The 16579-nt window shown below is 44.5% G+C and overlaps 1 protein-coding gene across 4 annotated transcripts in view; it reads left to right on the top strand.

Moving 5' to 3' along the window:
- The window catches only part of LOC137331615 (protein IWS1 homolog), a 51348-nt gene that overhangs the window by 16560 nt on the left and 18209 nt on the right, over positions 1-16579 (top strand). For all 4 annotated transcript variants that reach the window (XM_067995529.1, XM_067995527.1, XM_067995528.1 and 1 more), the window contains exons 6-12: positions 2761-2827; positions 5105-5217; positions 7192-7342; positions 9173-9255; positions 13518-13647; positions 15292-15409; positions 16325-16436. In XM_067995529.1, coding sequence (XP_067851630.1) covers positions 2761-2827; positions 5105-5217; positions 7192-7342; positions 9173-9255; positions 13518-13647; positions 15292-15409; positions 16325-16436 — 774 coding nt within the window. The remainder of the gene's footprint in view (positions 1-2760; positions 2828-5104; positions 5218-7191; positions 7343-9172; positions 9256-13517; positions 13648-15291; positions 15410-16324; positions 16437-16579) is intronic.

Here is a 16579-nt window from a genome sequence, read left to right as displayed (position 1 = left end):
GAACAAGGTGAGATGTTTAAAAGAGGAGAAGGTGCCAGAGGACTAGGGCGACAGGCCAAGATGTGATTTGGTGATGAGGTCACATCGCCACTGCAGCAGTCTGGGCAAATCAAATACAAAGGAATGTAGATAGGGTGGACGAGTGTGCAGATGAATGGCAAATGGTATTTAATGTGAAGGAATACAAGATAATGAAACTATGGGAGGGAAATGAACAATGGGAATATAATCTAAATGGTGGAAAATTGCAGTTGGTCAGTCTGTTTCTGCAAAGAGAAAAAAGACAGAATGTGTAATTTCTGGTGTGCACCCTTCAACAGAACAGACTTCCAACACTAGCAGCTTTTCTTTTACATTAAACCAAATGGCACTTGGCCACAGGACTCAACACAGGAGAGGGATCTGGGGTATTGGTGAATAGCTCACTGAAACCAACAGCGCAAGGTGCGACAGCAATAAGGAAACCTAACCAGATCTTGGGATGTATAGCGAGAGGAATAGAGCATAAATAGGAAATAAAGGGGTAGATTTTCAACATGCCGCCCGGGCATAAAATTGTCGCTGTGGATCGACCGCCCAGTTTTCAAATCCATTGAAATCAATGAAAATGAAAATCAGGCAGTTTTGTATAACAGACGGCTGATCTGCAATGCCAGTTTAATACCTGGGTAGCAAATTGAAAATCTGTCACAGTGAGTCAGTACCTGGAGTACTCTGTACAATTCCGGTTACTGTACTACAGCAAGGATATTCAGTCATTGGAGGGGTGCAGAAAAGGGTAACCAGGGTGATAGAGATTAAGGCATGTGAGGCGAGGCTGAAGAACCTGGAATTTTTCGTTCGCGAGAAGAGAAGGCTCACAGGAGATATTATTTCAAGTATTCGAGCTCATCAGGAGGGACCGGATAATCCAAACCCTGATCTGTTTCAGAAGCTCTAGAACCAGGGGACAAGGGCTCAAGCTTAGAGGAGGAAAGGTGCAGACTTAACTACTTCACTCAGAGGCTGACGAACATGCGGGGCTCGAAATTGGAACACATCCCGAATTGGGGCTGCATCTGCCTAAGGGGGCAGGCGACAGGACATCGGCAAATTGGTGAGCCGGCCTGATTTGTTTATTACCGACGAGCTGCAGGCGCCAGTCACGGCCCCAGAGGCAGTTTGCAGGTCATGGGAAGGCAGCACTCCTACTCCTCCCAGCTCCACAATAAGGTAAGTAAAAAAAAAGTAAAACTTACCTTTTGGGCCTTTAAGGGCAGCTGGTTTGCCTGCGACGTGCCTGAAGAAACTGACCGCAGCATGCAGGGCGCATACCGCAGTCATTCGCAATTGAATTTCACAAAGGGGTCCTGAAACTGGCGTTAAGCAATCTGCATATGCAAATCGGTGGCCTAACATCAATGACTCTTATGGAGGAGCCCCAACCAATATGACGGGAGGCACACTTCAGGCGTGAAATGAGCGCACAAGCTGCCCGCCTTATTGGATCCTTAGGCGCCTATAAAATGAGCACAGCCTCTCCCATTTCTGGGCCATGGAATGGACATGGAGGCAGTGTGTATAGATAGCATGGAACAATTTATAATTAGATATTTCAAAGAGAGCTTAGCATTTATGGAGCACCTTTCACATCCTGAGAACATCCCAAAAGTGCTTCATTGCCAACAAGTATAAACAGCGTTGCGAAATGCAAATTGGGAACAACTTTAAATACTGAACTGTAAATTTAATAATCGCATTTTGACTGCAGATGTGCAAAATTAATATGCTAATATCAATCATTAATGTTCTCTGCATGGCTTTGTGCTGTATCCATAGCTTCATTGAATAGGTTGGACATTTCTACCACTCCACAGCAAGCAAACTTTATAGCTTAGAAATTCCTCTCTGCAATGTGGTGTGATATTTCACTCTGTTATTTTAATGGAAGTGGTAACCTAACTAAACAGGTTAAAGAAAGACCTTGCATTTCTCTAACATCGCATCCTGAAAACGTCCCAAAGCACTTAGCAACAAATGGATACTTTTGTAATGCAGTCACTGTTTTGTAGGCACCCAATTTAGGTGCAACAAGGTTCCACGTATAGCAATGAGTAAGTGACCAGTTAATCTCTCTTGGTGCCATTGGTTAAAGGATAAATGTTGGCAGGTCACCAGGAGAACTCCCTGTTCCTCCTCAAATAGTGCCATGGGATGTTTAATGTCTGTCTGAGCGGGCACATGGGACCGCAGTTTAACATTTCACCCAAAACTTGGCACCCCACTCCCCACCCGACAATGTGGCCTTCACTTCGTATTGTACGCAAGTATCAGCCCGGATTATGTGCTCATGTCGTGGAGTGAAGCTTGAACCTATTATCTTCTGATTCAGAGGCTGAGAATACTACCACTGAATGAAGTTGATCCTGAGAGTGGACATTTGATGGATATTGGTTTTAGGCCTGATGAGCTGCAGCTTCTCTTCCTTCCTGCGTCTGCCTTTCCATGTCCATGTTTCTGATCTTGTGTAATGCACGATTTGATACGGGGCCAGCATTAGAAAGTTTCCAAACATTTGGCCAAATATGTGTGGAGATTAATTCCCATGGAGGGTGTCCTAGGTTAAGTTGTCACCCGTGGCATTGTCAATGATGTGTAATTGATCTTGAAGCTCATTGAGGGGCATTGGAGATTGAATGTGTGAAAGTCCCTCAAGTCTAGATTGCAGGACTAATGTCTCTGAGTAACCTGGTAACATTTTCCTCTGCTTCCTCTAAACAGGGCTGGTGTTGGAAACTTGATAGCTGACATTTTTGGTGAATCTGATGATGAAGGGGAAGAGTTTACAGTACGTATAGAGTTGGTTTGTAATGAAAGAGGCCTGCTTGCTATTGGAATCTCCCAGTGGACCATTAAACCCTACCAAAGAATTTTATTCAACTCATCAAAAAAAGTTACTTAATTTAAATAATGAAAGCATACAACCTCAGCAGTGACTGAAGATCCTGGGGATACTTTTTATACAAAATACTCTGGTCTTTCTCTTCAAAAAAAATCTGTTAAATAGCTCCTTATTTATGTACAGCATTTTCAATCTGACATGTAGCCTGCTCCTGTAAACTAGATTACCCAGTAGGGGTAACATAGGTTACACACGGAAGGTTACATGTCCTCCAAGTGCTGGTGATCGGGCACTAATGTGCATTTGGCCAGTGCCAGTAGTCACTCACTGCTACACACTCAGCTACTGTTGGTGAACAGATGCTTTTGTGCACTTGGGCAGTGCTAGTGGTTGAGGGCTGCTGTTGGGCGCTTGGCCAGTACTGGTGGTTGGACACTTGTGTGATGCCAATGGTTGGGCGCTGCTGCATATTCAGCCAGCGCCAGTGATCAGGTACTACTGTGCACTCGGGAGGCATTGGTGGTCCGGCGCTCAACCAGTGATCATTTTGTATCGTCTTTCTACTGCATCAGTGTGATGTCCGGTTCCAGCCACCCTCGTAGTGTCTCTCTAAAAGAGACTTCAGTTCGTGTTGACTAGAACCATGGATGTTTACAACACAGAGGCTATTTGGCCTATCATATCCGTGCCAACTCTTAGCTAGAGAAATCCACATGTAGCCCCACTGCCCTTAATACCCTATTAAACACCTCACTTGATCCTGCATCTATGGTCTTCTAAGGCACTGCATTCTACATTCTCAGAACCCTTTTTTACTCAAATCACTTTTAACAAGTTTAGCTCAAATTCTGAGATTCTATCCCCTTGTTCTAGATTCCCTCCTAAACTGTATCTAGCACTATCCTGCTTATTTGCTTAAACTGTGTCCATATAACACCTTTTACATCCTCAGGAGATCCCAAAGTGCTTCACAGTAAATTAATTACTTTTGAAGTGCAGTCACTGCTTTGTACACAAATCTTTGAAGGTGGCAGGACAAGTTGGTAGAGCTGTTAAAAAAGCATATGGGATCCATGACTTTATAAATAGAGGCATAGAGTACAAAAGCAAGGAAGTTATTCTAAACCTTTTATAAGTCACAGATTAGGCTTCAGCTAGATTATTGTGTCCAATTCTGGGCACCACACGTTTGGAAGGATGCCAAGGCATTGAAGTGGAGACTTACAAGAATGGTACCAGGGATGTGGGATTTAAGTTACTTGGAGAGACTAGAGAAGCTGGGATTGTGCTCCTTAGAGCATAGAAAGTTAAGGGGTCATTTAATGGAGGTGTTCAAAATCATGAAGGGTTTTGATAGACTAAGTAAGGAGAAAATGTTTCCAGTGGCAGAAGGGTCAATAACCAGAGGACACAGATTTAAGGTTATTGGCAAGAGAAGCAGGGGTGAGATGAGAATTTTTTTACACAGTGAGTTGTAATGATCTAGAATGCACTGCCTGAAAGGATGGTACAATCAGATTCAATAATAACTTTCAAAAAGGAATTGGATAAATACTTGAAGGGAAAAAATTTGCAGGGCTATGGGGATAGGGCAGAGGAATGGGACTAATTGGATAGCTCTTTCAAAGAGCCGGCACAGGCACGATGGGCCAAATGGCCTCCATCTGTGCTGTATCATTCGATGATTCTATGAAACAAAAAAAACTGTCCGTAGAATTACACCCTTCAGACTGCCTTACCGCACTCTGTGCTGGAGTATATTGGAGCACCATATGTCGCTCCTTTTTGTTGTCCAGGTTTCTCCCCATTAACTCTGCTGCTAAATATGTTACTTGGTCTCCAGCCCACATGAGTCACAGCTCTGAGAAGATCCGATATTGACGTAGTCGGTGTGCAGAGTTGCAATGTATTACAAGAAATGTTTCATGAATGGATTTTAAGAACCAGGTTGTGAATTGTTCGCTTATCTTTGGGCAGCTTTCAACTTGTTGCTGTAGGTCTGTGAAGTGAGTATCTAGGCTGCTTTGTCCTGGCCTTCAAAAAGACCATAGCTCCACACTGTAATACTCTTGGGTATACCACGACCTCTAGTATACAGTGTGTTTACTGGAAGGGTCATATAGAAAGAGCTTGATTAAAGCATGCTCCTTCCAGTTATTCTTTTCTTTCAGGCTGTGCTGTGCAGGTGTTGTCTGTATCTCTAAACTGCATCCTCCTGCTCAGGGCTTTAACCAAGAAGACCTGGATGGTGAAAAGGCTGCTCTCGAGGCAGAGAGGAAGAAAATGGTTGCTGAAGAGTCTGACTCAGACAATGAGGTCCATGGAAAAGGGCGAGAGTAAGTAGAAGCGTTGGCTCAAAGTTAAGTTCATACAGCATGACAAGGGGCAGCTTCTTGTGCTGTGATGTAATTGTTGAATCTTGTATGAAGGACAGTTAGTGTTCTGGAGCTGCAGAGTTTACTATAGTTTTTGAAGCATTTTTCCTAGTAGAAAGTGCTTAATTGCGTTCCAGTACCCTCACCTGTTCCTAAAAATCGAAAACTTTGCTTCAGAAATCGCAGGGGTAGAACAAAGCACAGCCTTTTAGAAAGTGGTGAATCGGCAGTTGATTCAGTCCTCAAGGCATTGGCAGACAGTGAAGGTGCCCAGCCTGTAACATTCACTATTACACCTCTGGGAATGACCATGCACATCTGGTAGAGAGTTACGGCTCATCCTCTGCCTTGCATTTGTTCCATCTTGGTCCTGTGCAGCATTGTGTTGAATCTGGGCTTATGAAGTGAAGTACACATGTGCCTTTTAAAGTAGATGTTGTTACAAATCAAGTTCCTACCCGATGCAATAATTTCAGCAGTGCCTACCAGATTGAATGATGGGTAGCACTGTGGTTCAAACCAGTTAGCACTCCAGGCTGTTCCATTTCAGCCCCCAGATGAGCTGCCATGCATAATCTGATTTCTGCACTCCCCTGGCTAAGTGGGTAAATGCATCACTCAGTGAGGTGCTGAGCTGCACACACCAGGTATTGAGCCACACAAGCATCAACTTGTATGTATATAGCACCTTTAACATATATTAAAAAAAACAAGGTGCTTCACAAATAGAAATATATAATGGTACAGACACTGAGCCATGGAGGGGGAGGTGACTGAAGGCTTGGTTTAAAAAGGTGACTTTTGAGAAAGATCTAAATGATGAAAAAGAAGTAGAGAGACGGAAGGGTTTAGTGAGAAAGTTCAAAAGTGGCTGATCTAGCTGAAAGGTCTGCCACCAATACTGGGATAAAAGGGTGGAGGGTGTACAAAAGGCCATAAGTGTGCGGGAGGGTATATAGGACTGGAAAAGGTTACAGAAATAGGGTGGGACTAGGCCATTGAGTGATTTGAAGACAAGGATGAGGATTTTAAACTTAATTCTTTGGGGTACAGGTAGCCAGCATAGTTCACTGGGGATGGGGGTGATGGGTGAGCAGCACTTAGTATGAGATCAAATATTGGTGGTTGAGTTATGAATGGTGGAGAGTGGGAGGCCAGCAAGAGAACTGTGGAATAATTGCATCTGAGGTGACAAAAGCATAGATGAAAGGTTCAGGGGCAGAGGTAGGCACTATAAGGGAAATGGATATAAGATGTTTTGCTGATGGGTTGAACAGAATACCATGGCTTTGCACGGTCTTGTTTAGTCTAAGTAAGTGGCTGAATGGGAGGGTGAAGTCAGTGGCAATGGAGTGGAGTTGATAGCAGGAGCCAAAAGCCATGATTTCAGTATTGCTGATGTTGAGTTGAAGAAATTTCACCTGAACATCACAAGGAAACATCTGGCGTGGAGCCCCCTATACCAGGTGCTGACCCCACACACACACACACACATCCAGGTTTGCGCTGCTGATCATTATACAGTGAGCTATGTTAGAAAGGCCACATTAGGTAAAACAGTGTCAGGCTTGGTTGTGATGCCCCAAGATTAAATAGCTTTTGATTCTCACTGTCTCAGCTCACACATAAAGCGTAGCCACTTGAACAAAGGTACCACAATTGTACCCCAGCAAGATTCTGTATCTTTAGGAGAGAAAGGCAATTGGAGGGGGGAAAAAAATTCTTTCTGATATGTGGCCAGCTATGTTACAAGCTGCAATCCTTTGGGAAGTTCCATGTAGTCAGGGGGACGTGTAGGCTCCTCTACGTGTTACTTGAGTGAGGTGGTGTGTGGGCCCCCTCTACATTTTACCTGAGTCTTCCTGGATGGGTGTTTATGTTGCTGAATACAACATGGAATTCCCTCACATGTTAATGAGTTTGTTTCTATTGCAGTTCAGACTTCGTGTCTGATTTTGAGATGATGTTGCAGAAGAAGAAAGATCAAAACCGAAAGCGGCGGCGAAATCGGGATGGTGGCACTTTCATTAGTGACGCGGACGATGTAGTTAGTGCCATGATCACCAAAATGAATGAAGCTGCAGAGGTGAGTAACAGCTGAGCTTCAGTATGTACTGATAGTGGGGTCAGACGGAGCTTGGGGAGTCGTTCAAAATATTGGTGGTTGAGTTATGAATGGGAGTCGTTCAAAATATTGGTGGTTAAGTTATGAATGGTGGAGAGTGGGAGAACACATTCAGATAGGGAGCCTGGAGATGTGGCGGCAGAAGTTGGGAGCTATGTCCAACATGGTTGGGTACTGAGTGAGGTCCGATATTAACTCTGTACTCTGAAGATTTTGGCTGAGTAAGGTGGGTGGGGGGATAGGGGAATTGGGACTGGGGGTACTTTGTCAATATATGTATTTATACTGTAAACTGAAATACCAAATACTGTTTTGCATATAGCTGAACTGAGATGGCTGCCTTGAATGCTAAGCTCATGGTGTGTGACATGCAGGCTTTGAGCCATCCTAGGATGTATCATGAAGTAGTGCACTACCATGAAGTGCGGACTGAATCCCTTGAGAAATTAATTGCTAGGCTTACAAACCAACTAGCTGTATTTCATGTTATACGCAAGGAGTGATTTTCCATGAGGTTGTCACCTCTCAGACAGAATGAAATGGAGGCAGCAGATAGAGAGAAATGGGCACTGGTCCCCTAGGGCAAGTAAATGAGTAGGCAGCAACAGCGGGATGCTGTGGAACTAGAGATTTCCAAGGAACTGGACATGGACAATGATAGTGAGCAGGCTAATCGCAAGGGGCAGCAAGGTTGCCCTCGGTGTACAAAGAGCAGATAAGATTAAAGGGAGCATTGTACTTGTAAGAAACCCCATAGAAAGATGGATTGATAGAATCTTTTGCACAAACGACTGAGAGTCCCAAATGGTGTGTGGCTTCCTGGGTACTTCTTAAAGTTTTGGGCCTGAGCAAGTAGGTAGGATGGAGAAAATCGGAGGTCATAATTCATTTGGAAACTAAGAACACAGGTAGATGTCAAATGAAGATCCTTCATTTGACACCTTCATTCCCTACAAAGGGAATTTCAGAAGATAGGAAAAGATTGAAGAAAAGAACTTCCAGGATAGTAATCTCAAAATTACCTTTGCCACATGCTGAATCCATTGGAGAGTCACTGACTGGGTAGATCAATACACGGTGCAGGAGGAGGGCGAGGTTCAAATGCTTGGCCCATTGCTACCATTTCTGGGTGAACGGGAGACTGTTCTAATGGGGTGGCCTTCAATTTAATGGAGGAAGCACAATCATGGCTGATCATATAAGTAAAATGGCTGGGAAGGATTTAATCCTGAGAAGCGGCAAAATGTGAGAGGATAACACACAATATATAGGGAAGGAACAGGATGGACAGAATTACAGAATCGGGCAGAGGAAAGTCAGAAAAACGAGAGAGGCAAAGATGGGGCATGAGTGGAATATATAGTGCAAAATATAATAGTCAATGCATTCTTTAAATGTATCTGGAGCAAGAAAAGGTAGAGAGAGACACTGAATCTTTTATTAGTGGCAGTGGGGAGACAGTGCCCGAAGAAAGGGAAGTGGTGGAATTACTAAATCATTATTTTGTGACTGTTTACCATTGAAGGGCAGGGGGGAAGGAAAGATGCCTGAGCTGGGAGAGGAGTATAAGGGATAGAGCAGACTGGAAACCCGGCGAATCGTAAGGGGAAGGTCTGTTTGGTTTAGCAAGCTGACGGTAAATTGTCTTTGGGTTCTGACAGTTTCAATCCAAGGGTACTCCCGGCGTCTCCTGAGGAGAAAGCAAATCCCCTCACTGAGATATTTCAAAGCCCATTGGAATAAGTAACATCCCAATTAATTGCTCTCGCTTTTATATTCTCTTTCCTGCAGGAGGATAGACAGCTCAATGGCCAGAAGAAGCCAGCCTTGAAGAAGCTGACCCTTCTCCCCACGGTCGTGATGCATTTGAAAAAGTAAGCCAGGATTTACCTCTTCTGCGTTCAGTTTTAAATACAACATAGGGCTGAATTTCCATCACTGAGTTAGTGGTGCATCCACTGGTAACAGATCAGAGCCATTCAGATTGTGTGGGTGCAGCTGTGGTGTCCTGCACAGTTGAATGGTCTACAGATGCTCGTTGCCCTCGTGAAGAATGGTAACTTGGATGAGGGATCGGAGGGCAACTGAAGCCCATGGAAGTGAACTTGAGCAGGAGTCAGTGCCGTCAGGAGAGGGAGAGAAAAGGTCTTACAAGTTTACAACCTGTAACAGGATAAGGTGATTCTCACCAGTGACTCATCCATCACTACAAGTGCTTGATGTTGGGGCAGTCTAGCAAAAGCATTCGATATAAAAATCATTGATGCGTTTTGGAATTAATATTTTGAGCACTTTTACCATATCCACTACAGTTTAGCTCTTTGTGTAGAGGCAAGCTCCATATAACCTACATTCCAATTTGAAATGGTAAGGAAGAACAAGGATTTTTAGGAAGTGTGAAAGGTCATAATACCCAACATGTCCATATTCCTTGTTCAGAGACCAGCCATATCCCTCAAATCCTGAATCCATCTATACTGTGTACACATACCCAGTCTAACTTGCATTTTTGGTATGAAGCTAAATTTAATTGTTCAAGAGACTTTTTAAAAAATGTGATCTCTGAATGTGGGTGGCGCTGATAAGGTGACATTTATTGACCATCCTTAGTTGCCCTGAGAAGGTAATGCGCCTTCTCCTTAGACCGGTGTAGTTCTTGTGGTAATGATACTCCTACAATGGTGTTCATAGTATCATAGTAGGTGCAGCACAGGAGAAGGCCATTCGATCCATCGCGCCTGTGCCTGCACCAGCTCTTTGAACGAGCTATCCAATTAGTCCCACAGCCCTGTAAATTTTTTCCTTTAAAATAGTTATCCTGTTCCCTTTTGAAAGTTACTATTGAATCTGCTTCCACCATCCTTTCAGGCAGTGCATTCTAGATCATTACAACTCGCTACGTTAAAAAAATGTTTCCTCATGTCGCCTCTGGCTCTTTTGCCGATCACCTTCAATCTGTGTCCTCTGGTTACTGACCCTCCTGCCACTAGAAACAGTTTCTCCTTATTTACTCTATCTAAACTGTTCATGATTTTGAACACCACTATCAAATCTCCCCATAACCTCCTCTGTTCTAAGGAGAACAACCCCAGCTTCTCCAATCTCTCTACATAACCAAAGTCCCTCATCCTTGATACCATCCTAGTAAATCTCTTCTGCACCCTCTCAGGCCTTGACATCCTTCCTAAAGTGTGCTGCCCAGAATTGAACACTACTCTAGCTGAGGCCTAGCCAGTGTTTTGTAAAGGTTTAGCATAATTTCCCTGCTTTTGTTCTCTATGCCTCTATTAATAAAGCCCAGGATCCCATATGCTTTTTTAACGGCCTTTTCAGTTTTTCCTGCCACCTTCAAAGATTTGCCTATGTGCACCCCCAGGTCTTTCTCTTCCTGCACCCCCTTTAAAATTGTACCATTTAGCTTAGATTGCCTCTTCTCATTCTTCCTGCCAAAATGAATCACTTCACACTTCTCTGCGTTAAATTTCATCTGCCATTTGTCTGCCCATTTCGCCAGTCTGTCTATGTCCTCCTGAAGTCTGTTGCTATCCTCCACATTGTTTACTACATTTCTAAGTTTTATGTCATCTGCAAACTTTGAAATTATACCCTCCATACCCAAGTCCAGGTCATTAGTATATAGCAAAACGAGCAGTGGTCCTAATACTTATCCCTGGGGAGACACCACTGTATACTTTTCTCCAGTCTGAAAAACAACCGTTCACCGCTACTCTCTGCTTTCTGTCTCTTAGCCAATTTTGTATCCACGCCATCACTGTCGCTTTAATCCCATGGGCTTTAATTTTGCTAACAAGTCTATTATGAGGTACTTTATCAAATGTCTTTTGAAAGTCTATATACACAACATCAACCACACTACCCTCATCAATCCTCTTCGTTACTCCATCAAAGAACTTAATCAAGTTAGTCAAACATGATTTCCTTTAACAAATCCGTGCTGACTTTCATTTATTAGCTCATACTTTTCCAAGTGTCAATGAATTTTGTCCCAGATTATTGTCTCCAACTTTCCACACCACCAACGTTAGGCTGACTGGCCTGTGTTAGGTCGAGAAAGCCGAGTGGACGATCCATCTTGGCCTCCTCCCGATATCCCCACCATCACAGAAGCGTCTTCAGCCAATTCGATTCACTCCACGTGATATCAAGAAACGGCTGGGTTCACTGAATAGAGCAAAGGCTATGGGCCCCGACAACATCCCGGCTGTAGTACTGAAGACTTATGCTCCTCTAGCCAAGCTGCTCCAGTACAGCTACAACACTGGCATCTACCCGACAATGTGGAAAATTGCCCAGGTATGTCCTGTCCACAAAAAGCAGGACAAATCCAATCAGGCCAATTATCGCCCCATTAGCCTACTCTCAATCATCAGCAAAGTGATGGAAGGTGTTGTCGACAGTGCTATCAAGCGGCACTTACTCACCAATAACCTGCTCACCGATGCTCAGTTTGGGTTCCACCAGGACCACTCGGCTCCAGACCTCATTACAGCCTTGGTCCAAACATGGACAAAAGAGCTGAATTCCAGAGGTGAGGTGAGAGTGACTGCCCTTGACATCAAGGCAGCATTTGACCGAGTGTGGCACCAAGGAGCCCTAGTAAAATTGAAGTCAATGGGAATCAGGGGGAAAACTCTCCAGTGGCTGGAGTCATACCTTGCACAAAGGAAGATAGTAGTGGTTGTTGGAGGCCAATCATCTCAGCCCCAGGGCATTGCTGCAGGAGTTCCTCAGGGCAGTGTCCGAGGCCCAACCATCTTCAGCTGCTTCATCAATGACCTTCCCTCCATCATAAGGTCAGAAATGGGGATGTTCGCTGATGATTGCACAGTGTTCAGTTCCATTCGCAACCCCTCAAATAATGAAGTAGTCCAAGCCCGCATGCAGCAAGACCTGGACAACATCCAGGCTTGGGCTGATATGTGGCAAGTAACATTCACACCAGACAAGTGCCAGGCAATGACCATCTCCAACAAGAGAGAGTCTAACCACCTCCCCTTGACATTCAACGGCATTACCATCGCCGAAACCCCCACCATCAACATGCTGGGGGTCACCTTTGACCAGAAACTTAACTGGACCAGCCATATAAATATTGTGGCTACAAGAGCAGGTCAGAGGCTGGGTATTCTGCAGCGAGTGACTCACCTCCTGACTCCCCAAAGCCTTTCCACCATTTACAAGGCACAAGTCAGGAGTGTGATGGAATACTCTCCACTTGCCTGGATGAGTGCAGCTCCAACAACACTCAAGAAGCTCGACACCATCCAGGACAAAGCAGCCCGCTTGATTGGCACCCCATCCTCCACTCTAAACATTCACTCCCTTCACCACCGCGCACTGTGGCTGCAGTGTGTACCATCCACAGGATGCACTGCAGCAACTCGCAAGGCTTCTTTGACAGCACCTCCCAAACCCGCGACCTCTACCACCTAGAAGGCCAAGAGCAGCAGGTACATGGGAACAACACCACCTGCACGTTCCCCTCCAAGTCACACACCATCCTGACTTGGAAATATATCGTCGTTCCTTCATCGTCACTGGGTCAAAATCCTGGAACTCCCTTTCTAACAACACTGTGGGAGAACCTTCACCACACGGACTGCAGCGGTTCAAGAAGGCGGCTCACCTCCACCTTCTCGAGGGCAATTAGGGATGGGCAATAAATGCCGCCTTGCCAGCAACGCCCACATCCCATGAACGAATATAAAAAAAAATTCCAGGATATCGACAATTTTACTGTAACCCTGTAATATTGCCGGCTACAGAGTTATAAAAGGGGGAAAAAATAAAAAGACAAGAAGGCAAATTTCATACTTGCAACACTCTCCTCAGTGGTGAGTTCAGAAGTGACAAAAAAACTGCTGGGGTTATCTGTTATACAGGGGAAAGGGAGAGCTGTTAATGTAGCAACAGGTGTAATGTATCACAAGTGAATAACAACTGTCAAGCCATTACCTAGATCACTAGTACAACCTAGAATAACTCATGTAATCCTTGTATCTAGAGTAATCTGTTTTGACGTATCTGTTGAACAGAAATCTTTGAGAATGATCACAATTAAATTGTTTAGTTTCTGCTTCCTGTTGATGATACTCTTCACTATCAATTCTTGCAGACAGGACTTGAAGGACACATTCATTGACAGTGGGGTGATGTCTGCTATTAAGGAATGGCTCACCCCATTGCCCGACAAGAGTCTGCCACATCTCAAGATCCGTGAGGAGCTACTGAAGATACTGCAGGAGGTAAGAGTGGGTACATTGCCCTGGCAGTCATGTGACACAACAGCACAGTATTGTAATAGCGTATCAATATCTGGGTTGCAAGCCACAAATTCCTATTTATAAAATTATTTTTAGGCAATCCTTTCATCTCTTTCCACCCCCCCCCCCCCCTCCCCCCCAGCCACCAGTGTACATTTCTCCTTCTTCCAAAGTTATGACTGTCCGCCTCATGGGAGTCTTGGCAAAATAGCATTTCACAGGGGTAAAAAAGTCAGAACAACTTTTCCAGAATTGCAAACTGTACTCATTCATAATTTTTTTTCAATGGCCCAAAACTGCTTAAACTCAAGGAATAACCCTTTGTTCAGTTCATTATCATGTCTGTATGTAGTAAACCTCCATTTTCCTGCTACATAAGGAAATTAAGTAACCCCTCTTCAGATACAATTATATTACAACTGGTATTCACTGGGCTCACAAGTGTGGAATGGCCACTTGGATGAGGTGCCATGCAGAACGTATCAGAGCAAGAGTCAATACTTTCAGGGATGGAGGGCAGAAAATGACCAAGAACTGCTTGTATTTATCCAAGCACCAAACAAAAATGTCGGTGAACTTGCTTCCTCACCACTTTCTTCAAATGTTGGTGCTGGAAATCTATTATGTCACCTACATCCTTATATGTTTGTAAATATGGGGGGTTAGGGGTGTGGAGATTCTCTTTCCCCACCCCCTACACCCTGGTTTGCTTCACTCCGCTTCTGAAGGCACTGACTCTTATTGAGGCATAGTTCCTCGGATGTTGGGTGCCCCAGTACCTCACCCAAGTGGCTATGCTTCACGTGTGAGCCCAGAAAATTGAGTACTGGCAGTTCATTCTACTGTGTGAGGCATCACAGACAAGTTTTCACTGCTCTCATCAAACATCCAATTGTAGAATCATAGAAAGGTTACAGCACGGAAGGAGGCCATTCGGCCCATCGAGTCCGCACAGGCTCTATGCGCGAGCAGTCCAGCAAGTCCCATTTCCCCCGCCCTATCCCTGTAGCCCTGCGCATTTTTTTGTTTCAAGTACTTATCCAGTTCCCTTTTGAAGGCCATGATTGAATCTGCCTCTACCGTTCCCTCGGGCAGTGCATTCCAAATCCCAACCACTTGCTGCGTAAAAAAGTTTTTCCTCATGTCACCTTTGGTTCTTTTGCCAATCACCTTACATCTATGCCCTCTGGTTCTTGACTCTTACACTAATGGGAACAGTTTCTCACTCTACTGTCTAGACCCTTCATGATTTTGAATACCTCTATCAAATCTCCTCTCAACCTTCTCTGTTCCAAGGAGAACAATCCCAGCTCCTCCAGTCTATCCACATAATAAGTCCCTCATCCCTGGAATCATTCTAGTAAATCTCCTCTGCACCCTCTCTAATGCCTTCACATCCTTCCTAAAGTGCGGTGCCCAGAACTGGACACAATACTCCAGTTGTGGCCAAACCAGTGTTTTATAAAGGTTCACCATGACTTTCTTGCTTTTGTGAGCACTTTCCATTCCATCCGAACCCTATGTCGTGGTTTTCATGCCCACCCTGGCTGTATTGTTAGCTGTGTTGCCTGACTAACCTGCTTTAGGATCTTTGAATGTCATTGACTGCTGTGTTGATACTTACAGTTGCCCAGTGTGAGTCAGGAGACTCTGAAACATAGTGGGATTGGACGTTGTGTAATGTACTTGTATAAACATCCCAAGGAGAACAGAAGCAACAAGGAACTGGCTGGAAAGCTCATCAGTATGTTCACCTTTACTGAAACTGTACTTTCCTCTGAGCTTTCTCCTTTTTATTTTCCTGCTCAACTCTTGCTGGGGTATGATTCCATGGACGCTGGTAACCCTTCAGTACTTCATCCCAATTATCTGTTCTTCATGTGTTAGCCTAGATAGTTAGACTATTTGACTGCAGGAGCCATTACATCAGAGCTTAATCTTGTCCTCATACGATGTCTACACACATGTACTGTGCAGGAGGAATCCATGCGTATATACACACACAATACAGCAGGAGTCCGTGCATGTGCACACACGTTGTCTATACATATATAATTGAAGTGACAGAAGTGCCATTTGGGTCTCCTGACTGAAAAATATCTACCGCAACAGTGTCTAGTTGCTGTGACTGAAGGAATGCAGGATCAGTAATCCCGCTGTCCTTGAATGCTGACATCTGTGCTCAAGTCCATGTATCATTTGCAGGAAGAAGTGTGCTGAGATATCATGCCAATTTTCTTCCCCTCTGAAAGTGTCTGCTTTTTGCTGAGGTACAGTTCACAACCACAGTCAGTTCCCACTCTTTCGTCCCACCCCCAGTCCAAGGGGCCATCTTTTGTTTTGGGCCTAGAAGGTGTGTGTCAGCAGGCTATCTAACTGTGGGATATTACAGCAAAGCCTTAAAGTGTCCTCACTCTGCACAGCAGGCATCACTGGATAAGGATCAAGAGCAGAACCCTGGCTAATTTTCTCCCCTCAAAATTGTAGCTTAAAGACACAGACCAATTGTAGACAACTTAGTCTTCACCCACTTGACCAGGGGAGGAGGGATGGCTTTGTTAATACATGTAATTGTGTAGAACCCTATTGAAAGATGAAATGAAATGCTCCTAATTTGCTGGTTTTCTAATCGATATAGCGTTGTACATTTCTCTCCCAGATGAGTGGTCGAGGCCCATCTTTGGCTTGACGTCAAATTACAAAGGGATGACCCGAGAGGAACGAGAACAGAGAGATCTTGACCAGATGCCAACGCGGCGGCGCCTAAGCAGGTACTTGACAGCAGGAGCACGGTGTTAAAGGTGTAGTAGTAGAAAAGGGTTCAGAGAGTACACCATACACCCGTCCAATAGTTTCTTTGTGAAGAGTTGAAGAACTAATGCACTTGGGGATTCTTCGTTTCTGTCTCCAGTCC

Source organism: Heptranchias perlo, chromosome 13 (assembly GCF_035084215.1).
Source record: "Heptranchias perlo isolate sHepPer1 chromosome 13, sHepPer1.hap1, whole genome shotgun sequence".
NCBI classification, from domain to species: domain Eukaryota; kingdom Metazoa; phylum Chordata; class Chondrichthyes; order Hexanchiformes; family Hexanchidae; genus Heptranchias; species Heptranchias perlo.
This window is presented reverse-complemented; position numbering and strand designations above follow the sequence as displayed.